The 24,815-nt window shown below is 42.8% G+C and overlaps 1 protein-coding gene across 12 annotated transcripts in view; it reads left to right on the top strand.

The window, feature by feature from the left end:
• The window catches only part of LOC141265097 (sodium channel protein type 5 subunit alpha-like), a 558,194-nt gene that overhangs the window by 208,016 nt on the left and 325,363 nt on the right, over positions 1-24,815 (top strand). For 9 of the 12 annotated variants that reach the window (XM_073677736.1, XM_073677738.1, XM_073677744.1 and 6 more), the window contains exons 5-7: positions 765-893; positions 11,078-11,169; positions 20,400-20,639. In XM_073677736.1, coding sequence (XP_073533837.1) covers positions 765-893; positions 11,078-11,169; positions 20,400-20,639 — 461 coding nt within the window. Of the gene's footprint in view, positions 1-764; positions 894-10,853; positions 10,946-11,077; positions 11,170-20,399; positions 20,640-24,815 lie in introns of all 12 variants that reach the window. The other 3 variants (XM_073677746.1, XM_073677735.1, XM_073677745.1) reach the window with 1 other exon arrangement.

Raw genomic sequence — 24,815 nt, 5'->3', positions numbered from 1 at the left:
ACTGTCGTGATTCCTCTATATTCCCTGTGTGGATGGGCTGTCTTGTGACCAAATGTATGCGATTTCCTGACTCACTTCTCTCAATTCTCTTCTGTCGAGAGAAGCCAAGTGAGTCTAGTCAGCATGTAACTGCTAGTATGCAAATTGCATACGAGCAGTTACATGGCCGCCCACCCGCACGGGAAATTAATGGGAATTATGACAGTAAGTACATTATAATAATTAATAATAATTTTTATTTATATAGTGCCAACATATTCTGCAGCACTTTACAATTTCCCAAACTGACGAACTAGCTGCTCTGAAGAGCAACAAAATCAATTTCTTAGGTCTTGCACACTGTCACAATTTGGCAGTCAGCAGTCACATAGTTGACTGCAGACTTTTCATTTCAGCCTAAACAACCTCTTTAAATGTAGTGATGCCTTGATTTGTAGCATTGGTAAGTGTAGTTAGGATTTAATAATTTTTACAACTTGTTGTCAGTACACTAGATAAAAAGGCACAGGGGTGTATAATCCTGTAAGACCCAAAACAATGGGTGGGAATACTCTATCACTTTATTACAAGAGGTTCCAACCCAGCTGGTACTTTTTATATTAGATTTCAGTATTACATCATGAGCTATACGATGTTGGATACATTTACGGTAGTCTCACCTGCATCACAGACATCTATTTGTGACCATGTTGTTGGGATTTTCCTAAGTGCCACACTTGGATTAGTATTAACCGAATCTTCCCTTGTACACTCTTGCACACCAGGTATACTTTCACTGGCATTTATACTTTTGAATCATTGATAAAAATTCTGGCAAGAGGATTCTGTCTAAAAGAATTCACCTTCCTGAGGGACCCATGGAACTGGTTGGACTTCAGTGTTATTGTCATGGCGTGAGTATCATTCTAAATTTTATTTTAGATGTATACAAAATGTTGTGATATTTGGCTTACCTTGCATAAGTGTGTTATCATTTATTATTAGTAATATGTGTATATGATTAGTATTTGGGCACAAATTATTTACTTTGAGCACTCAATACTAAGCCTGGGTTATTGTGTTAGGCCGAAGTCAGATGGCCGTATGTTCTCTCTTGAGAGAGACTCGGGCCGATTAAGCTAATTACACTCGGCTCAAAATATGTTTTGCAATTGGGTTTAAACAAAAATTTTGCTTCTGAATGTGTCCATTTTCTTCAAGGGTTTACAAATCGAGATTTTTGAAGTCCCTGACAATTGGTCAGTGGCTTAAAAAATTCGGGTTGGACACCTGATGGACATTGCCATGAGTTCAATCCTGACAGTAGGTAGGGTGAAAATTCTTTTATGACGGGTAACCAGTGTCATTGCTGTCTAGTGATGACTCTTGACCAAAGCATGCATATATGGCGTTGTTCACTTGACCATATTTTTTTGTCCTAATGCCGTCTGGCAAAAAATCAGCACTCGGACTAATATAATTCAATAGGGATGTTCAAATTATCATTTTTTTACATGGTCTGAATGTCTTTGTGAAAAAATTGCAACATGCACTTGTCTTCTCTATATTTCGGATGAGGCTCCCCTATTCAGGTCTACGGGTGCACAAAAAAAAATCGAAGTTAGAATAATCAAACACGTAAATGAATGTTAGATTCATCTATTTCCTTTTGTTTAGCCAGAAATTGAAATAGTTGTGGTTTCTAAATAATAACATTGTCTCCAATGTAACAAGCAATGATTGCTGGTAATTTATTGTCATTTTCATGCAATTTACTATTTAATGTTTCATTCATCAGTTGAATGGATCAGGGAATAAAAATAGAACTCTGAAGAAGTGCTAAAAATATTTATCTTAGAAAATTACAATGTTTAGTCCTAATTTATTGGTGGAATCAGTTTAACTGATAAACAACTTTAGTTTTATGTTTCTCACCCTTTTAATATCACATTTCTCATCAACAAGTTGTGCGTCTGCTGGGTCACAAGGTCTGGAAACCCAGCACAGAAGAACTCAGATTAGATGCCAATAAATGTTCATTTATTTATTACTTGGGACATAACAATCCACATTTGCTGAAGTTAGGCTAGGGTCACACGACCAATTTTCTATCGTCCGAAAAAATCTGTCCGATTATGCTGATCACACACTGATCAGACTCTGATCATAGTTTGATCAGAGTGTGATCTGATTTTCTCAGATGAAGAAAATACTATAATAAAAAAAATTCTCCAGCTTCTCCATTCCGTCAGTCCGTGAAAATCACACTGCACTCTGATGTCATCCGAATGCAGTCCCATTTTTTCCATGGAACCATAGACATAAATGGCTGGAGTGCGATCCGATAATTGGATTTGACTCGTGCATGCTGCAATTTTTTCCTCGAACCGAATCATACATGTGCACGGCCCCATAGAATAACATGGGGACAAGTGCTATTCGTCAAAACGACAGATAGCACTTGTCAGAATTTTATGGTTGTGTACACAAGCCAGATTAATCTGTAGAAAGGTGCAGTTAAAACTTTAGTAACCAGTATCTGGGCTGTATATACAGTTCACAGTCTGTATGTCTGATATATTTCATGGGTATTAGTTATGGAAACGGGATGTTATAATTCAAACTTAAAGATGCAATCATTTTTATATAAATATAAGTCAAAAAGGATTTACTGGATTTTGAACTCTTAAATTTTTTTTTTTAAAAGTTCACTTATAGCAACAAATGCAATCAATTAAACATAACTAGAACTTTCCTGTTAAAGGGAACCTGGCACCAGGTTTTTCCCATCTAAAGTAGAGCCAGCACCTGTAATCCCTCATGTACAGCATTCTAGAATGCTGTGTATATGTCTCTATTACGCTCTGCAGAACACAAAAAATAGCTTTTATTATACTTCCCTACGGGGCGGTCTGATCTTATGGACATCTCTGGCCTTCACCCTGCGCCTTCTCTCCTCTCGCGATGCCATCCTCCTTCTGCTTCGTGTGGCTCACGTCATCTACACAGTGTTCTCCTTCGCGCTCCTGCGCAGGTGTACTTCTATCTGGCTTGCTGAGGGCAGAGTAAAGTACTGCAGTGCACATGCGCGGGGAAAGGTTAAAGAGCGCTGACGCATGTGTAGCACCCTGAGGATTCGGCTGCTACAGGGGTATTGCACCTCAACCCAGAGGTGTGATATTCCACTCCCGGGTAAGGATGGAGTGTGGACCTGAGCTCGGTAGGCTGCATGCACTACACACATCCCATTTCCGAGGAGCAGACCGACGGTACTCCCACTTAGAAATGTGCAGGTACGACCGAGTCTGTTCCTGGCTGGAGTGGGAGGGGGGTGGAACATCCCAAGTAGTGTAGGGGCAGATAGGGGGAGCAGCCTGGGTAAAGATAGGAGCTCATTGGGTGCTGGGCACCTGAGCTCACACATAGAGGGTGTATATAAGGTGGGCACCAACTAAGAACAGGGTCAGTTGCAGAGAGAAAGTCAGCGAGCGGAGGAGAAGAGAGACCCAGAGTGAGAGAGGAGAGAGAGAGACCCAGAGGGGGAAACAGAAGAAAGGACTCTAAGACCCCAAATTAAATCCCTGGGTGAAGAGTCGGCATCAGGGTACCGGAACCCAAGCTGGTGGGGGTAAAAACACTCCCCAGCCAGAGACCGGAGACCGTGGGCAGCGTTTGCCACGGTCACCCACCACATCCACCACGAAGGCATACCACGAGGAGGGTCAGGGAACCCAAGGCCAAGGGTCTCCCAACAGAAGGCCCGAGGGAGCTGGACCTGGGTGGATCAATAGTGGGGACGGCCAGAGAAAGGACAGAAGGAGAGCTCAGGGTCACGCTCCGGACTTATTTGGGAGTTGGCTGGATCCAGAACCTGGTGGACGCAGCACGGCTCGGGAGGTCACTCGAAGCTGGAGTGACCAGAACATCAGCAGTGAGTAAACATCCTAAACTGCATAACCCGACTCTGTCTCTGATTGCCGTCTACACTGCATCACCACAACTCCCATCCTCTGCACCTGATCCCCCTGAGGCTATACCCCACCCGTTGGGGGTTATATCACCAAAGCTGCACCTACACCACCAGCCTCAGCGGACCCTGCTGCAGCGGCGGCCATAGTGACCGCAACACAACGGGTGGCGTAGTCGACAATAAAGAACTTAATAACATCTGTAGGACTGCCACATACAACTCAGTTTGACACCCTGGGCACGGACCGGGTCACAGCCACTCGGAAGACTACAACCCCCATCTGATCCGGCTCCGGATATTCCCCCTAAAAGAATATGGCCCAGGGGGCGCGTCAACTTTGGCGTAGTCGGCAGGATTACGTGCCCGCAACACCCGGGTACTGCGTGCCTGAAGAAAAGAACGAGTTTACCTCAAAAAGAAGTCTCCTGCCGGTTCCGGAGGGTCCCCGCCATCGGACCCCATCACCAGTCGATTCCAGCCGGTTGTCCGCCATTAACAGCGTTTTCCCGCCATCTGCAGAGTTTCCCGCCACTGGGAAGCGATTCCCGCCATTTCCAAAGGTTTCCCGCCTTGTCAGAGCGGACGCCATTATGGGCGTGCCAGAGGGTGGCAGGAGGCCACCTCCCATCGTGGGCCAGGACCGAAAATGGCGCCAAAAGTGGAAACCGCCCCCACCAACAGAGACTGTGATGCTAGAGGTGTCTGTCAGCGTGAAAGAACAGCCCCTGGAGCTGACAGTCACCAAGTGGCCCCGGGACCGCCCTCGAGGTGGGAGGAGACGAAAGGAGAGAACAAAGATGGGTGCCGCCTGGAGCAGTCTAGAGCGAGCGCACCCGGAGGCAAGAAGCCTGGAGAAGAATATCGGAGGAGCTTGCCCGGAGATGGCGAGAAAGCAGAGCAGCACCGGCCCGCTGGCCAGGAGCCTGCTGGAGACAACAAAAGGAGAGCAGAGCAGCACCGACCCGTTGGTCAGGAGCCTGCTGAAAGTAACGACCCCACTAGGCCTAGTGGAGGTCCTAGCACAGCTCCCCCGAGACCGGGAGTGTGCGCAGACCGCTCTGGAGGGCCTCGCAAGGAGGATGGCCCGGGTGCAGCGAGAGACGTTGGCGGAGTGGAGCCGTGAGATGGCCCAGCAGACCGAGACCCGTCAGCGGAGCACGCCACCCAAGACGAGGAGACCGACCGCCTCTGAGGATGGCGCGGGAGGACTCAAGGCCGGAGACGGCGCCGAGAAGGGAGCCGAACGAGTGGAGGCAGGTAAAGGGGACGTCTATACCCCAAACCGGGAAACCGCGTACCTGCCCCAGCTCCCCGTCGCAGAGCCCGAAGTCTATCCTGCCGTGCCCGTCGCTGCAACGTCACCGCCGCAGACTAGGCCTCAAACGGGAGCCGCGACCCCTGTGACGTCACACGCCTCGACCCCGGGCGTGACCAAGCAGGAAGTACCACCAGCCTGGTCGCAAGGCCTAGTACCCCCGGGCGCCGCAATACCAACAGCGCCCCCTACCTCCGCGGAGCCCCCGGCCTGGTCGCAGGGCCAAGTAGCCCAGGGCGCCGCCGTCCTTACGGTGCCCTTCACTTTCCAGATACCCCAGGCCTGGCCGCAAGGCCCGGGCAACCCGGGCGCTAACACCACCGCGCCCATAAGACCTAAAGTGCCGCATCTGGGAGAGGACCTGTACGCCCAGCATACGTGCCCGGATGGGCAGCCATTTATATGGCCACCGGAGTTCCACCATCCCCGACTCCGGAGAGAGAGACCCCTGGATGAACCCCTGATCCCGGCTCCAAAGCCCGTGAAGAGGATCTCGCCCCCGCTAGCGGAAGCACAGTTTGAGTGGGACCCCACCGGAGAAGATCTTATGGGATTCACTCAAGAGACTCGGGCAGCTGCAGCGGAGCGTGCTGAGTGCTGCCGCCAACAGCTCGAGGACTTTGAGAGGGAGCGGAGAGAGAGGCGGGTCCGGGAACAGCAAGCTCAAGTAAGGAGCGCGGAGCAGAAGAGCCGGGCCAGGAGAGACCCCCGTGCAGCGCATAGTCCCCGCACCACCGGGACTGTGATAAAGTTTAATATGCAGCATGGGTGGGGCTTCATCCGAGACCACCACACCCTAGGCGACGTCTTCGTAACCAGGAGAGACGTTGAGTCCCACCTACCGGAGGGACACAGAGGTCGTGACCTTTACATCGGGGACGAGGTCACCTTCACTCGGCACAAGTGTGCCAAAGGTCCCTACGCCCTCCATGTGCATCGCCTGACGGAGGAAGAGCTGCGGTGTGAGGAGGAGGAACAAGAGGACCCGGACGGGTCTGAAACTAGAGCCAAAGGTAACAATAAAGAAAGAGCAGGAGGACGCCGTCGTTAAGTACAGCGAAGCAGGAGCTGTATATAGTTGCCCGTCGGGGCACAGTAAACTGAAACCGTAAACTGAAACTGTTGCTGTTGCTAATATAGTCCCCGTTGGGACCAGCATGTGTGAACTGTTTACCCGTTTAACCCCTAAATCCCACTGACCGAGGACTGAGAGCGGTCATCACTATTCCCATTACCTGGCCGAGGACTGAGAGCGGCCACATACCCTTGTAAATAGTTGCGCGTCCTAAAGCGCCCCCTACCGGTTTTATAGGAAAACCAGTTTTCCAGAGAGACTGTCGCACTTTACCCGGTCACACGTTGCACAGTGACCGGAGGAGGAGCCAGAGGCGACGAGAATGTTTTATCTGCTAAGATATGTTGTTTAATATGTTTTATATGTTTATGAAAAAAAAATGTGTATGTTTGGTGTTTATGTCTTACAGCCCGAGGACGTGCTGTGATTTACCAGGGGGGAATGTAGCACCCTGAGGATTCGGCTGCTACAGGGGTATTGCACCTCAACCCAGAGGTGTGATATTCCACTCCCGGGTAAGGATGGAGTGTGGACCTGAGCTCGGTAGGCTGCATGCACTACACACATCCCATTTCCGAGGAGCAGACCGACGGTACTCCCACTTAGAAATGTGCAGGTACGACCGAGTCTGTTCCTGGCTGGAGTGGGAGGGGGGTGGAACATCCCAAGTAGTGTAGGGGCAGATAGGGGGAGCAGCCTGGGTAAAGATAGGAGCTCATTGGGTGCTGGGCACCTGAGCTCACACATAGAGGGTGTATATAAGGTGGGCACCAACTAAGAACAGGGTCAGTTGCAGAGAGAAAGTCAGCGAGCGGAGGAGAAGAGAGACCCAGAGTGAGAGAGGAGAGAGAGAGACCCAGAGGGGGAAACAGAAGAAAGGACTCTAAGACCCCAAATTAAATCCCTGGGTGAAGAGTCGGCATCAGGGTACCGGAACCCAAGCTGGTGGGGGTAAAAACACTCCCCAGCCAGAGACCGGAGACCGTGGGCAGCGTTTGCCACGGTCACCCACCACATCCACCACGAAGGCATACCACGAGGAGGGTCAGGGAACCCAAGGCCAAGGGTCTCCCAACAGAAGGCCCGAGGGAGCTGGACCTGGGTGGATCAATAGTGGGGACGGCCAGAGAAAGGACAGAAGGAGAGCTCAGGGTCACGCTCCGGACTTATTTGGGAGTTGGCTGGATCCAGAACCTGGTGGACGCAGCACGGCTCGGGAGGTCACTCGAAGCTGGAGTGACCAGAACATCAGCAGTGAGTAAACATCCTAAACTGCATAACCCGACTCTGTCTCTGATTGCCGTCTACACTGCATCACCACAACTCCCATCCTCTGCACCTGATCCCCCTGAGGCTATACCCCACCCGTTGGGGGTTATATCACCAAAGCTGCACCTACACCACCAGCCTCAGCGGACCCTGCTGCAGCGGCGGCCATAGTGACCGCAACACAACGGGTGGCGTAGTCGACAATAAAGAACTTAATAACATCTGTAGGACTGCCACATACAACTCAGTTTGACACCCTGGGCACGGACCGGGTCACAGCCACTCGGAAGACTACAACCCCCATCTGATCCGGCTCCGGATATTCCCCCTAAAAGAATATGGCCCAGGGGGCGCGTCACATGCACACTACAGTACTTTACTCTGCCCTCAGCAGGGCAGAGAGAAGTGTGCCTGCACAGAAGTGCGATGGAAGATACTATGTGGATGACGTAGGACGTGTCATCCATACAAAGCAAGAAGGAGGACGGTGATCACAAGAACAGAGAAGGCGCCGGATCAAGACCAGAGACGCCCATCGGACCGGACCGCGCCATAGGTGAAAGTAATCAAAGCTATTTTTTGTGTTATGCAGAGCGCAATGATATGCAGCCTTATAGAATAATGTATATGTTCGATTACAGGTGCTGGCCGTACTTTATATGGGGAAAAACCTGGTGACAGGTTCCCTTTAAATCTTCGGTTGCTCCAATGCTCTCTGCCAGTCTCCATTGTAGTCATGACACGCCGTCCATAACATCACTGCTGTAGGCAATCCCTGGCGTAAGCGGTCTTGAGCTATACATGAAGGCAGCTCCACTAACTGCAGCAGTCATGGACACCTGGATGGCACATCAAGGAAACAAACACAGACCGGCGAAGACCACTAGTGCTGTGTTTTGGGCATTTTTTTAATATTTTATTAAATTTTCTGCTGTGAGGTCATTTTTAAAAACAGACAGGCTGATGACACAAAGGCCCACATTCGTCAACACTGACGTTTCATACTTGATAAAAGGTGCGCTGGAATAAGATGTGGGCATCTTAATGAATTTGATGTATCTTTGAGCACCAATGCAACACTGAAAAATATATATGGAACTCAGAGACCAACGTATATTTCTCTTGTCATTTATGCCTCCTTTGTAGGGTAAATTCTGATGAATTTGTCATTTTCGCTCGGCCATGCTCCCTCTTGGGTGACTATGCATTTTAAGTAGTTTTAAGCCAGACAATTGGTGTAAACTGCATAATGGTTCGATCCCATAAACCAGAAAGAAAATTGAAATAATATATTGCTATTTAGAATATTATCCTGCCATATAAAAGGGGGGATATTTGAGATTAGAAAAAAAAAATTCTCCCAGAAACATTCATGTTCATTAGCTATGTCTGGCTGTGCAACTCATTTTGGTTCACTTTGATCGATTAGAATCACAATATCACCCATGGTGCCGCAGTTACTGCTATGTTACTAGTATATTAATGGCATGAGCTTTCCAGGAATTTATATAAAATATTCCTGTCCTGTATAGAGAATTAATAAACATAGTTTTATACAGTTTCATATGTACAGTAACTGCTCATTGCTGCCCCAGGGGCTTGTGATATAAAAAAAAATCTCTGAGGCAAATTGTGAAAACAGTAACTTCCCAGAATCAACCTTCAGCAGACAAGGAAATGAGAGTCACTAATAGAAGCTCTTAGAAGATAATGAAAAGAACAAGAAATAAGAAACGTTCTCAACAAATAGCATTACACTATAGCAATTAAAGTGGTAGTGATATGTGGCACTGAGAACCATTTCAGAGGGTCTTAAATATCTCTTTCTCATAAATCAATTGCAAAATGCAGGGTGTTCATCTAGCAGACACTTTTAACGATACTGTGGTATGAGCCAGGGAGGGTAAATGGGAATAATGGTCTGGGCATGCAAAATTTTTCTTTAGGACCTTTTTCCAATTTGTCTACTTTATGTATGTCGGCATATAATCATATTATGAATAAGAAATGGTTACAACTATTTTGACTAGTGCATTCATTGTGATAAGGCTTCACTTTAAGGGAAACTGTCAGCAGGTTTTTGCTACCTCATCTGAGAGAAGAATAATGTAGGAAAAGAGACCCTGATACCAGTGATGTATCACTTAGATTACTGGGTGCAGCAGTTGTGACACAATCAAAGTTTTTATATGCAGCAGAGCTCAGAAAGCTGCCCTCGTCCACACCACTGAGTCACAGCTTTCTGTGCACATTGTCTATTGACAGTGAGCTGCTTATCAGAGGAGGGGGCGTTGTTGGACCACTTGGCACCAGGTAGCTAGCTTGAGCAGTGATAATCTTCTGGTGATAAAACATTCATTAAATGGAAACAACAGCACACAGCCTAACAAGTGACACATCGCTGAAATCTGTGTCTCAGCCCCTATCCCATGCGGTCCTCAGATTACACAGCAAAAACCTTCTGACAGATTCCCTTTGAAGGAAGTTATCTACTTTATCTTTATTTTGACAAAAGTGTGCGGACATGATTTTCTGGTACTTACTGATCTATAAGTATTTCAGGTTCTCCTCCTTTGTTAGTGCTGCCCTCCTCGTGGACGGCACAGCTCTGCTGTTCTCAGCATGGCTGTAGTGATGAGCTTGTGGCTAGACCTGTCCATTGGCCTCCTCCAATTGAAAAAGACTGCAAACGATAGTGCTGTGCAGTAAGGCTGGACTAACAAGTGGGCAGCATTTTACAAAAGACCAGAACTTGGAATATTTACAGTATATATTAGTAAGTGCCATAAAATCATGTCCACAACAGATTTATTAAAATAGAGGACAACCCCTTTAATATCTGCAAAATAGCTACTGTAAAATGTAAATCATATTTGGGAGACAGGATAGCCACCATTGGTATGTGACATTTGTTTGCATATATCAAGGACACATGTTAGCTGCGACCTTGTAGTCGTGTGCTCTTGTCATGTACATGGTCATGGAAATGCTTGGTTGCTGTTCATTTATTTCCAAGTCGGCATCATATTTTTGGCATCCTACGATGTCCAACACCTGACCTCATTCACCTGCTGAAATAATTTACCATTGTTTTCCATGAGTACTCCTACTGGTCCATACAACCTGTTAATTCCATCCTGCTCCTTTTTTTCCCATGGCTGGATAACATTGGTATCTTGTCTCAGCGTTCATGCAGTAGCTTCCACCATTCCTTGATTCCAAATAACTATGGTTTGATTCTACAGGTATGTAACAGAGTTTGTAAACCTAGGCAATGTTTCAGCTCTACGAACTTTCAGAGTGCTGAGAGCTCTGAAAACTATATCAGTAATCCCAGGTAAGATCGCCCCCCCCTCTTTAGTTCTCGGCTACTGCAAGTGCTTCAGTCTGTGCCCCATTTGCCCTCTTTTGCTGTCGTTTGTTGGATGGAGTTTTGCTATCGTTTGTGTGTGACTTTCCCTTATTACAGATATGCCACTGAGTTTGTGGACCTGGGCAATGTGTCAGCTTTAAGGACATTCAGAGTACTTCGAGCTTTGAAAACAATCTCGGTCATTCCAGGTGAGGATTGGGTTAAACACTAAGGCTGCTTGTGTAAGCCCACATGCCATTCCTATTAACCAAACTGATGTCTCACTGACAGTGTTTGACATTAAAATTTCTCAGGAATGGTTGTATGTCGCGAATGTGACTTGTCTGCAGAATGAATATTTTAGACATTTTCATATTGATGAATGCTGCTGGAAATCCAGTGTACAATAATTTATAGAAATACTAACTTTAGGTGCATATGTCATAAAACCATCAGTGTTGATTATCATGTTGGTCATATTATTCTCAGCATCGAGACTATGGGATTTCATATAGCATTTGGAAAATCATAGTTAAACATACAAAGTAGCAGTAAAGTCCCAGCTATTCTGTTAAACTCCTTCTCCTTACAATTCTTATATCAATGAATTAATTAGCACTGCTTCTTAAACTTTATTAATCCAGCAATCATGCCTCCCTAAAGGGGCTGACCTCCACTTTTTTACTTAAAAATTGGCAGATTATGGTCTGAAAATAAAAAAATAAACATATACTCATCTACTGAACCCCCCCTCCGTTCCTCAGTGCTGCTGCCCACATCCCCTGCTTGTCTCCTCTCTGCTGGTGGGGACATGTCACATGACAGTTTCAGCCAATAAGCAGCCATTGATTGGCTGCAGTGGTCAGATGCCATACAAGCCAGAAGAAAGAGCAAGCAGACTGAATCTTCCAGCTCATGTCCCTCATGACCATTGCAGCTGTAGGTTCTCTAATTTTCTTGAAAACAAAAAAGTTTTTTTTTATCCATTAGCATAATGGTTAATGGGGCCCTGCTTGTGTCTGCCATGTGACTGATTTATTTCCTACATGAATTCTGTTTTTCTGTATCTAAAATGAAAAAGAAAAATGGAATTCCTAGCGCTAGTGTGAACCAGCTGTTTGAGATCTGACAACCAGCAAAATTATGAATGCATCTCTGTACTATGACTTTGAAACAGAGAGGAGGATGTACTCCTTAAAGAGGACATTTCACCAGATTTATCAAATTGAACTGGGCACAGGATGTAATAGTGGCTGCACAGCTCATTGTGCCTCTCCATTGCAGAGATATTAGCAAAGTTTTTTGTCCCTAATGAGTTAATTTTTGTTTAATTCAAGTGGGTGTTATCAGATAGTTTTCACTGGGGGTGTTTACTTCTTTGCCCTGAATGGCGCTGACCCATCATAAACAGGCAACAACACTCAAAGGAAAGAAGTACGCACCCCCACAATAGCTTAGAGCAGGTTTCTCAGTGTGTGAGATGTAATGATACAGCACTGATCTCTTGGTTTAACCTCCTGCATGAGTCAGTGTGGATGGCGGGTGGTACAGTTGAGTTTAGCTGTGTCACATTACAAAGCCTTCTATCAGCTCTCCTCATTTCGTAGCACTACCACCTCTGCTGTACTGCCTCTCTCCCTCACACTGCCTCTCCGGGAACGTGTCAGTAATCACACTTATTTCTGCTGCAGCCAGGCAACTTGTAATCTCCCTGCAATGAGATCAGGGTTGTCATTACATCTCACACAGGAGTAACCTGCCTGTTCTGGACTACTCCTGTGTGAGATGTAATGATACCCTGCTCTGCTCTCACTGCGGAATGATTACAAGTTAAGCACAACAGACATAAGTGTGAGTTCTGGCAGACCTAGTACGGGCAGGCTATGAAAGTAGGAGATCTAATAGAAGGGTTTGTAGTTTGACAAAGGTAGTCTCAGTTAAACTACCCCTCTCCCCCACACTGACTCATGCAGGAGGTTAGATCAGAGCTGTATCATTACATCTCGTATACTCATATAGAAACCTGCTCTAATCTATTTTGGGTGTGTGTTCTTTTTTCCTTTGAGTGTTGTTGCCTGCATATGATTGGTCAGTTCCATACAGGGGGAAGAAGTACACACCCCCAGTGAAAATGGTCTGATAACACCCACTTAGACTTTAAAAAGATCAACCTATTAGGGGCCAAATACTTTGCTAATATCTCTGCAACACAGAGACAAAAAACCTAAACATTTTATTTTGCTCTCCGGCCACTATGACATTCTGTGTCCAGTTCAATATAAAAAATGTTGTGATAGGTCCTGTGTAAAAGATGTATTCCCTTACAAACTTACATAGCTTCACAAAGTAAGGAAGAAGTTGTATTGTGTTTTCTGATTAAAAACATTAGTAAAAAATTTTTTTACTCTGCCGTGTCACTATTTTTCAGTGAGTCTATTACCAAAATGAGGATCTTCTTCCTAATAATTGACTGCGCGAAAGGAAAGCCCAGCTGTAATTTCATACAGCTTTAAACAAGTACGCCCCTGTATTGAATATAAATCAGACATAGTTTAGGTCTGGAGGAGCGGCAGAGTTTTCTCTACTATTATCCTTCATTTGACAGCAAAATTGATTTTAGATGCTATTGCAACTCCTGCAGAAGGAGTGTTTTGACACATGAGAAAAATCCTTCTGAGCCTGTGTATTTATCCTATGGACTGTAACTACATTCACCTAATAATTAGTATTCTATGTAATGTTATAATTAGATGTTCTAAAGTTTAGAAAAAAATATTCTGGATCTGCAGAACTAGCAGCTTTGCTGGACACTTTACAGGAACACAGAATTACATCCTGAAGACAAGTCTCGTTCAGCCTTAGTGCTTAGCATTTCTGACCTGCATGGAAAGGTGATAGGTCTGCATGAAAAAAATCTATAGGCAAACATCCTTTCTCAGACGTTGGCAATCGTGTATCACAAAAATACAGTGATTTATAAGGCATATCTATTGCTTCTATTAAGATTACACAGTTATTTTAATGCTTTAAACCACATTTGCTTACCAAATCATGCTGAGGTGGCATTTATTATTAGTGCCCAAGTTATAACCCTAATTCATAAATTCCTTAAAGGGGTTTTCCACTTTCAAGAAAGCTGTCCCCAAATGATTAGATTCTTGTAAAGAAATACAGACAGATCTAACGCTGGCTCTCTGCTCAGGTCTGTGTTTTGACTGTAGAGGTGACATCACGACTATAGTCTATGTCACCGGTGCAGCCAGTCATTGAGCTGTGTGGCTTATGACGTCTACTCGGAAGAAGAGCTCAGTGTTTGGCTGCAGTGGTGATGTGTGCTGTAGTTGTGATGTCACCATTGCAATCCAAAATACCAAGACAGGCGAGAGCAGGGGCTGGACCAGGAGATGGTGAGCACTATTTGTATACAATCATTCGAGGATTATTTTCTCGAAAGTGGAAAACCCATTTGAAGTAAATTACCTTCTATCGCCATTTAATCTTTAATAAATTTGAAACTCTGATTTTTCCCATTAAAGTCCTGAGTGTATAGATACCAAAATGTGTTCCCTACATTAACACTGCCCAATCTAAGGAGCCATATTCTGATTTATTAATAGGTGACTACATATCATCAGTTGCAACACCATTAGATTGTAAGCTATTAATTAAAATACATAAATTGTGTAAGTATTTCTGGACATTTGACAGCCTTGCCTCAGTGCTTAATAGCCCCTTACAACCTCCTTTCTCATCATCCTTAAAGGTATTGTCCAGCCTTAGGCTACAAGTCTGCAGTCACTATGTGAGACTTCAGACTTGCTAATCCTTGCAGCACACGCACTGCGAGCTGTCAGGATTCTCCGATTTCAGGAGCAGTGGGTGTGAGACTGCAAGTATGTGATTTGCAGTTATGCGGTCACTTGCCAACTAGACGTGTGCAATGTCACTCATTGTAATCCAAGTGTATCAAACGAGGCTAGAAACGTCTAGTCATCATGTGGCCGGAAATATGCAAATTGCATCCTTGCCGTCACAAGCCCACCACTCCTGGCGTCAGCACCAGAGAATCCTCACAGTGCATAATGCGTGCTCTGTGAGGATTCAGAACTCTGCAGTCACATAGAATGACTGCAGATATGTTCCCCAATGCCAGACAGGTGCTTTAATGAAAGGAAATGGAACCTGTCTACCTATTGCCAAAAAATAATCACTTTATTGTAGCTTCGAAAGTATTTTATTACTGTCCTGGTGAAAAACAAATTTATAAAATAGAAGTCAAAAACTAGACAACTTCAGGCCAAGAAGTGTATCTATATATACATATATACAGGGTGGGCCATTTATATGGATACACCTAAATTAAATGTGAATGGTTGGTGATATCAACTTCATGTTTGTGGAACATTAGTATATGGTAGGGAGAAAACTTTTCCAGATGGGTGGTGACCATGGTGGCCATTTTGAAGTCGGCCATTTTCGATCGAATTTTATTTTTTTCAATGGGAAGAGGGTCATGTGACACATCAAACTTATTGAGATTTTCATAAGAAAAACAATGGTGTGCTTGGTTTTAACGTAACTTTATTCTTTCATGAGTTATTTACAAGTTTATGACCACTTATAAAATGTGTTCAAAGTGCTGCCCATTGTGTTGGATTGTCAATGCAAACCTCTTCTCCCACTTTTGACACACTGATAGCAACACCGCAGAAGAAATGCTAGCACAGGTTTCCAGTATCCGTTGTTTCAGATGCTGCACATCTCGTATCTTCACAGCATAGACAATTGCCTTCAGATGACCCCAAAGATAAAAGTCTAAGGGGGTCAGATCGGGAGACCTTGATGGCCATTCAACTGGCCCATGACAACCAATCCACTTTCCAGGAAACTGTTCATGTGGGAATGCTCGGACCTGACACCCATAATGTGGTGGTGCACCATCTTGTTGGAAAAACTCAGGGAACGTGCCATCTTCAGTGCATAAAGAGGGCAACACATCATCATGTAGCAATTTCAGATATCCAGTGGCATTGAGGTTTCCATTGATGAAGAATGGTCCCACTATCTTTGTACCCCATATACCACACCATACCATCAATTTTTGTGTTCAAACAGTCTTGAAGGATCTATCCACTGTGGGTTAGTGTCAGACCAATAGTGGTGGTTTTGTTTGTTAACTTCACCATTCACAAAAAAAAGTTTGCCTCATCACTGAACATAATGTTCTCTGTAAACTGAGGGTCCTGTTCCAATTTTTGTTTTGCCCATTCTGCAAATTCAGTGTGCCATCTGGGTCATCCTCGTTGAGATGTTGCATCAGCTGGATTTTGTAAGAGTGCCATTTGTGAGCAGCTAATATCCGCCGAAGGGATGTTCGACTGATGCCACTCTCCAGTGACATGCGGCGAGTGCTACGCTGTGGGCTCTTGCTGAATGAAGCTAGGACAGCCACTGATGTTTCTTCATTAGTGACAGTTTTCTTGCGTCCACATTTTGGCAAATCCAACACTGAACCTGTTTCATGAAATTTGGCAAGCTGTTTGCTAACTGTAGCATGGGAGATGGGTGGTCTCGTAGGGTGTCTTGCATTGAAATCTGCTGCAATGACCCGGGTACTGCTTTCACCAGACATCAACACAATCCTCACGTGTTAACCTTTGCGACATGTCAATGGCTGTAGACAAAGAGAAACTTGAAAATAACTCATGAAAGATTAAAGTTACGTTAAAACCAAGCTCACCATTGTTTTTCTTATGAAGTTCTCGTTAAGTTTGATGTATCACATGACCCTCTTCCCATTGAAAAAAATAACGTTGGATCCAAAATGGCCGACTTCAAAATGGCCACAATGGTCACCACCCATCTGGAAAAGTTTTCCCCCTCCCATATACCAATGTGCCACAAACAGAAAGTTGATAACGCCAACCAATCCCATTTTCTTTAGGTGTATCCATATAAATGGCCCACCCTATATATATATATATATATATATATATATATATATATATATATATATATACGAGAGCATTGATTATGTATTTTCTTGCATCACACAACAAATGGCAAAGTGTTCTCTTTAATTCCAGATAATAAGTACTATATAAAAATAAGTCCAGGTTTTCATATGACCTAATATTTTACTGTAGTCTGATAAAAAAAGGGCGGCTGCAAATTTTTGCTCTGCAGTAATATACATTACCAACGCCTCTAAAGGATGATCTAGATAAAAATGAATCAAATCATTATTACGAGAATGCTTTGTGGTAGAGAGTGGTTTGGGCTTCTGTCTTTCTCTGCTTGGTATTGCATGCTTATAAATGTTTTCATTTTTGTATCTTTATATCTGATTTTACTTACAATTTGGTTTGTCCTAATCCAGGTGTCTGAACATGTTTTCTTAAAAAACTGACAGTTTTGATGATGAACTAAATATGGAATTAAATATTCAATGAAATGTGTTTGATCAAACAAGAGACAATTCCAGAAAAGAAAAACAATATTAGAATCTTATCTATCGTTAGACTAAAGCCGGCCATACATATTAGATGGAAATCAGCCGATCGATGCTTTAGCGGATCATTGTGCTGACAGTCATGTTAGCTGACTCTTCATTCACAGGTGGCTAGTTCAGCGAGCGCTCCCGTGATCTCTATGAGAAAGCCACCGGTTGACCCGTCGGCCAGTGGTTTCTCTCCTTGAGAACAATGCGATCGGCAGTCTGAAATCAGACATGTGCAATCAACATCTCTCCTGATCATCCGTTAGCTGGTGACCCTATACACATTAGACTATTGGCTGAACTCGTCGATATTGGAGGGTTCTGACAATATTGGTCTAATGTGAATGGTACCTTAGGTCATTCTAAATCACAGTGAGCAGAAATCCCTAATCTACATTGATAAATTCCATAAAAAAAAAGAGGCAAACCATGCTGACTCCTATTATGTTTTCGATCCTCATCCAGGCAATATAATATATAGAAGAGACACTTTCCAACTAAAAATTATATACATATTTAAATTGCTTCTGGAATTTTCCTAAATTATAGATTCATCTACATAGAGAAAAGCTAAGTGATAATGTATGCCATTGTCGATGCCAGTGGAACTAATTCTAAATTTAGTTTGCAAAGCTTTAAAATGGAAACCTGCTTGGAGACATGAGTCATTGAGATCCGTCAGAATCCATTAGGATCCATTAACAAATGGATCAAAACGGAAAAGACATATCGATCATAGCTAACGTAACCATTCCTTTCTATTGCTTTGTCGGCTCCATAGATATTAAATCACCAGTGGATCCTCATACTGACAAATGTCTGAATATGAATTTCTTTAGACTCTAACAATAAAGATATTAATAGACTAAAAAAGAGGCCAATCACTCTATAATGTGATCCAGCTCTGTTAGTACTGATGTTCCCAGCTACTTTTCATTGTCATCGCCTTGCATTTTGTGCTTTGACACATGATGGTGGGGAGGTATTTGTAGACACAGCAATGGACCTAGTACCAGTGGAGTGGATACATTGTTTAAAATATTACAACTTTTTCTTATTTTACGAGGCACCCCTATGTTACAAAGTCAAAAACTATTGTAAGAATCACCATTAACAACAGTAACTCAGTATGAATGTATTTGTTTCCTCATTAATTATCACCATTTCTGGTTTGGGTTGCGAGAACCTCCAGTAGATGATTGTTAACTTCCTTATGACCAAATTGAAAGTAACGTAAATTGAAGATGAACTTACACCTGCATAATCTTTAATTAAAAAAAAAAAAAAAAAAGAAATGATAATATGGGCTGTAGGCCAAAGATGTGTCAACTTTAGATGGCTTGATTTTCAGCATGTAGACTATACTGCCAAAGGTATGTGGACACTACTTTTAATTCCTAGGTTTGGTCACACTCATTGTTTAAAGGTGCACAAATCGTACGGCCCTGAATAACATTTTTCCAAACAGGTAGCCTTTCAGATTTACTACTTAATAATGTCTCTATGGTCAGCTGAACAAGAAAATAGAAGCTTTTCAGGCCAATATCTACATAGTGAACCACAAAATGTCCAAGAATAGACCACCAAGTGCTGAAATGCTCAAGACTTAAAACTAGTATGTCCTAACTATAGTATCAGCACTGTGCTGTCCTTTGGGAGGATTGTAGTCTGGGTTTCGACTGTTAAGCAACTGTACCGAAGGACAAGATCAATATGTACAACACAAGTGTAATTGGAGAGATCTAAAACATGCCACCATTGGCCCTTGAAGCAATGGAAATGCATTCCATTATTGGATGAATTATACCCCAGCATTGGCGGCCAGGAATCTGTATTTGGCAGCTGCCGGACCATTCTTCCTATCCAAATGCTTATGCAACTGTAAAGCCTGAGACAGAAGGATAATCATCTGAGCTGTGATTTATTGGATTGAGTTTTTTAGTTCCAGTCAAGAGAAATGTAAAAGAGTTTCTCCCCCTCTCCCTATCTCTAGTACATTTATCTTCTATCTTCATCATAATTGTATGACCACTGGGGATCCAACTACTGGGGCCCTTGTAGATCATGGGTTTCTTTATCCCCTGTGTGAATAGTACAGTTGTGCATATGGTCGACCACTGCTCCATTAATTTGTGTGGGATTGACAGTGATAGCTGCTCTACCAGTCTCATAAAAGTTAATTAAGTGGTGATCATTCGTGTGTACCACCGCTCAGTTTGTGACTTTGGAATCCTTGTTCTCAGTATCGGTGGGGGTCCCAGTGGTCAGACCCTGAGCGATCATACATTTATCACCTATCCTGTGTCAATGTATTAAATGGTGGGAAAACATTTTTAAAATGGTTTTCTAATACTAACATATCGCAGCTTGTAACAGCTGATCAGTGTAGGTGCTGGGTATCAGACCTCCGCCGATCTTATAGTGCTGATCTATCATAGTATATGCCATCAGTGTAATAGTAGTGGAAAACCTCTTTAATGTTACAGCATCTAATATCTAATATTTTTTCTTCCATGTACCAACCTCAACTCCACCAACTCTATTGTACATCTCTACGTGTGCAATGATTTAACCATTAATACTCTCGTGAAAAAGTGCTATAAAATCCCTCAGCCATGATCCATAAATCTTAAACAATATCTCCACTTTTGGAGTGAGATCTTTCAGTGTACACATACCTTTACATGCGGTATAATAGTTCATGTGAAGCAAGTGAAGTTTTTCCACTATTGAAACCTACTTACCATCTTGAAGCAGAAAGCTTGACTTTGCTTTAGCCTTTTAAACTTACAAATAAAACACCTTTAAAAACTATTCTAATATGGAGTTGTTTTGTAAGGAATACCATAGCCCTAATAGTTCAGAGATCTCACAGACTTCTAGATCTTTTATACACTTCTGTATATGTGCAGTCTCTAAATGTTTCTTTATTTCCCTCAGGACTGAAAACCATTGTTGGAGCCCTTATCCAGTCAGTAAGGAAGCTTGCAGATGTTATGATTTTAACAGTTTTCTGTTTGAGCGTCTTTGCCCTGATAGGGCTACAGCTCTTTATGGGCCACTTAAAACAAAAATGTGTTAGAAATTTTGAAGAATATAATCAAAGCCTTTCTAACGGTTTATACTGGGGCATGGATAACACAACCTGGTCATCCTATGAAGAGTTCATTGCCGATGAAAGTAAGTTTGATTTTTTTTGTTCCATTTTCTTAGCATAAAATTACAATTTTAATATTTAATTTATTATAGATGATTTGAAGCTTTGTAGCAAAAAATTAAAGCGTCTGATATATAGATATGAATTTAATAAGCTCAGAATTTTGACCTTTTTAGATTAAAAAAATAAATAATTTTTAAGAATGGACATTCACTTTAAAGAGCATTTTCCCCAAAATAAAGAAATATCACGACTATTAAAGGGTTGCCCCATGAAGAAAGTACATTTTAATCAATAGATCTTTTATATAAATAAGTTCCACAATTGGATGTGTTAAAAATATGTTCCTATGCTGAGATAATCTTATAAATGTGCTCCTGCTGTGTACTGTGTAATGGCTGTGTCTGACAGTGCAGAGCAGCTCCAGTTCATGGTCAGCACAGCAGTATATGTGCCGGGGGGGTTCTCTTCTATCAAACTGTTAATACTTTTAGTTAGTCTTTATTTAGTTTCCTAATTTTGTACAATGGAATTTATATACTACTACATCAGGCTATTCAGTCTAGTGAAAATCTTTGTTTCCTTGGTTTGGCTACTCATCAAGCCAATTAACCAATTGCATTCCCAAAATGTGAGGCACCAGAATATTATTTCTTCAGGAAACACTTAGCTTGCGTTCCATTCTTAAAAAATGCATCGCGACAATACTAACGTTTCGGCCGTATCCAGCCTTTGTCAAGCTGAAAAAGGGGAGAAGACATAAAATATAGCTTTGTTTTTTTTTTTACAGCATGTTATCTCTTCTTTTCTTCTTTTCATAAGAAAGGTGCCTCAGATATTTCTATTACATCAAATCATTCACTCACAAATCTAGGAGACCTCTGCCCTGGTGGGAACTGTAATAGACCCATTAATTACTGACAAACTTTTACATAAATGGCTAAAACATATGTAAAAATATTTCAATAGTTTTAGAAAAAAATTGTGGAAAAAAACTACCTACTCAGTGACGTGCAGTATTTTTACTATTGCTTTATTATTTATATTTGTCCACAAGTGAACAACCCCTTCTTAATTTCTCAAGTGCCACAGGTAAAATAAAAAATGTATACTCATCTCACAAACTAATGCAGGTACAACTAAATCTGCGCTGTCTCACAGCTGTAAGGCTAAGTGCCCACGTAGCGTTTTTCAAGCGGATATGCTGCGGAATTTCCGCAGCATAAACGCTTGGGAAACGCTTGGTAATCCGCCCCCCATGGTCCCCAATGACAAGCCGCACTTTCAATACCCATGCTGCGTTTTTTTCCGCAGCGTTTATGCTGCGCTCAAAAATTCGCAGCATGTCCATTAATTTTGCGGAAGCGCGGCGTAATCGCCGCCATTGACTTGCATTGAGACGCATATAATCCGTGTCAGTACATTTGTACTCACGGATTATATGCATTTCAATGTGCGGATGGTACCCAAGTCTGGAGGAGAGAAGACTCTCATCCAGACCTGGGTACCATAGAAACTGTAAAAAAAAGAATTTAAAATAAAAAATAAAGTTTATACTCACCTTCCGATGTCTTCCCGGTGTTTTGTTTGCTCCCTCCGGTGTCTTGCAATGTTCGCGTAGATGTGAAGGACCTGCCATGACGTCACTGAGTCATGTGACCCATCACATGGCTCAATGACGTCACCGCAGGTCCTTCACACCGCCGCAAGCAGTGCAAGACATCGGAGGGAGCAGACAAAACACCGGGAAGACATCGGAAGGTGAGTATAAGCTTTAATTTTTTTTATTTTTCACCATTCTTATTCTTTATTTTAAATAACTTGGTCACACTACTATAAATCAATGCCGGTTGCATGGATTTATATAGTGTGAACAAGTTGACAAGCACTTTCCAAGTGATGCTAAAATCGCTTGGAAAAGCGCTTGATAACCCGCATGCAGAAATGCATGCAAAGACGCTTTACAAACGCTTCTACCTGGCGGGAAAAACGCATGTAAAATCCGCATGTGTTTTTCCTGCCAGGGAGAAGCATAAAAAATATGCAGCATTTCTGCATCGTGGGCACTTAGCCTTACACGACATTATGTCATGTGACTGCTGCACCCAATAAGCAACCGCTGATCAGCTGCAGCCTTTATACTTTTGTCAGACAGAACTGTTCCATCTAGAAAAGTTATCACTGCTCAACAGTTATGCCTGGAAAAATGTCACATGACTACCGGGTATCTCAGTGTTGATATCCCGGCACCAGTCCAGGAGGTGGGTATGCATTTATTTGCATTTTTTCTGGGGCACTTTAGCATTTAAAAAGGGGGTTGTTCAACAGTGGACAACCCCTTTAAGGGGAAATGTTCTCTTATGTGTTTACAGTGGGTACGGAAAGTATTCAGACCCCTTTAAATTTTTCATTCTTTGTTTCATTGCAGCCATTTGGTAAATTCTAAAAAGTTCATTTTTTTTTTCTCATTAAAGTACACTCTGCACCCCATCAAAAACAGAAATGTAGAAATTTTTGCAAATTTATTAAAAAAAAAACTGAAATATCACATGGTCATAAGTATTCAGACCCTTTGCTCAGTATTGAGTAGAAGCACTCTTTTGAGCTAGTACAGCCATGAGTCTTCTTGGGAATGATATACCCACTGTATATCTGATTCTGTTTCTTTAAACTAATTTGTAATTGTATTATATTTCCTGTAATAGTTTGATTTATCTCTTTTATTCACACTGCTAAAGCTGAGCTGGAAGTGACCTTTGAGCATACGTATGGACTATGGCTTGATTCATTAAGACATTGAGACGTTTTGCATGGTAGTCTTAATAAAGGCATCTCTGGAGTAAAATGCGCCTAATTCATTAATAGGTCTACGCCATTTCATGAATTAGGCCGCGTTCACACGTGTAATAGAAACACGTCACCGCTTCTGTATTTATCATCCACTCCTGGTTTTGGCTTACAAATACTGATGTAAAATACTGATCAAATCCTGATTGTGTGAACGTGGCCTTAGACGTACCTTACAACAGCCGTGTGCCGCTGGTAGAAGTTTTACTCCAGTCGGGTAGTGTAGTACATTTCTGGCTTAATTTACAGGTGTACATTTTAATCAATTTGTCATGTTGGCTTCAATGTGCCCCTTCCCGTCCTCTTAGCTTCAACCATTTTGTGATGTTTCAAGGTGTTTTCTGCCATAATTCTGGCATAAACACCTTAATGATTCGGACCCCATGTCTTTATTTTACTTTTTTTTTTTCTGCTTTATTTCTTAATATTTTTGTCATATTTATCATATTACTGGTTATAATCTTCAAATACAGTTACTTTGCATTTACATGTATACAGTATTTAAGAGATACTAGGCCTCATTTATCAAAACTTTCTTAATTGCCCATAGCAACCAATTGGCGTTCAGCTTTCATTTCTTAAACTGCAGTGGAAAAATGAAAGCTGAGTTCTGATTGATTGCTAAGGGCAACAAAGATAGCTTCACTGTCAGGCCTCATCCATCAAATCTTTCTATCTAATAATGTAAACATGGTAAATATTTCATTATCTGGAAAGAGTTTTCGCTGAAATTGTTCATTCAATAATTCTTAAGATTTTATGATATTTTATTTCTGCTGGATAAGTTCAGTTGGTGACTGTGGTTGATTTGTAGGCTCCTGTCAAGAGCAAGGTAGTGTCACTCTATTTTCATAAAGCGCAATGCACAATGGTAAACTAGCCATATTCTGTTAATGCACCACTCCAGGTTTTCTTTTTGTTAAATTCTACCGCTTGAGTGGTTTTACTAATCAGTCGGTCTTCAGCAGATCCCTCCAGTGTTTGCTGGGCGAACCGAAAGTCACAAGTCAATGTAAGTCTATGAGAGCCTGAACAAGGCCAGAACGAGACCCTCATAGACTTCCATTGAGAGCTTGTGACCGTTACCTCCAGTCAGTCAGAAATTGTGGTCACAAGATGGCAGGATGGGACTGGAGAGGCCCCGGGAAGAGTAGAAGACGGCAGCTGCTGAGTATAACTCTAGGGTCAGCAAACTTAGATTAGTGGCACCACTGCAGGGCTGAAATAATAAAACAGAAACATTGGAGTGGTGCTTTAAGTATATTGAACACACAAATTAATTCTGTAATTAATGCAATGACTATTTGCCAAACCTTACATATGTGACTCCAGGAGAAAATGGAGAGGACTGG

This window comes from Phyllobates terribilis, unplaced genomic scaffold, assembly GCF_046119375.1.
Source record: "Phyllobates terribilis strain yellow unplaced genomic scaffold, ASM4611937v1 Scaffold_4__5_contigs__length_816908805, whole genome shotgun sequence".
NCBI lineage: Eukaryota > Metazoa > Chordata > Amphibia > Anura > Dendrobatidae > Phyllobates > Phyllobates terribilis.
Note: the sequence above shows the minus strand (reverse complement) of the source record. Positions and strands in the feature narration are given on the sequence as shown.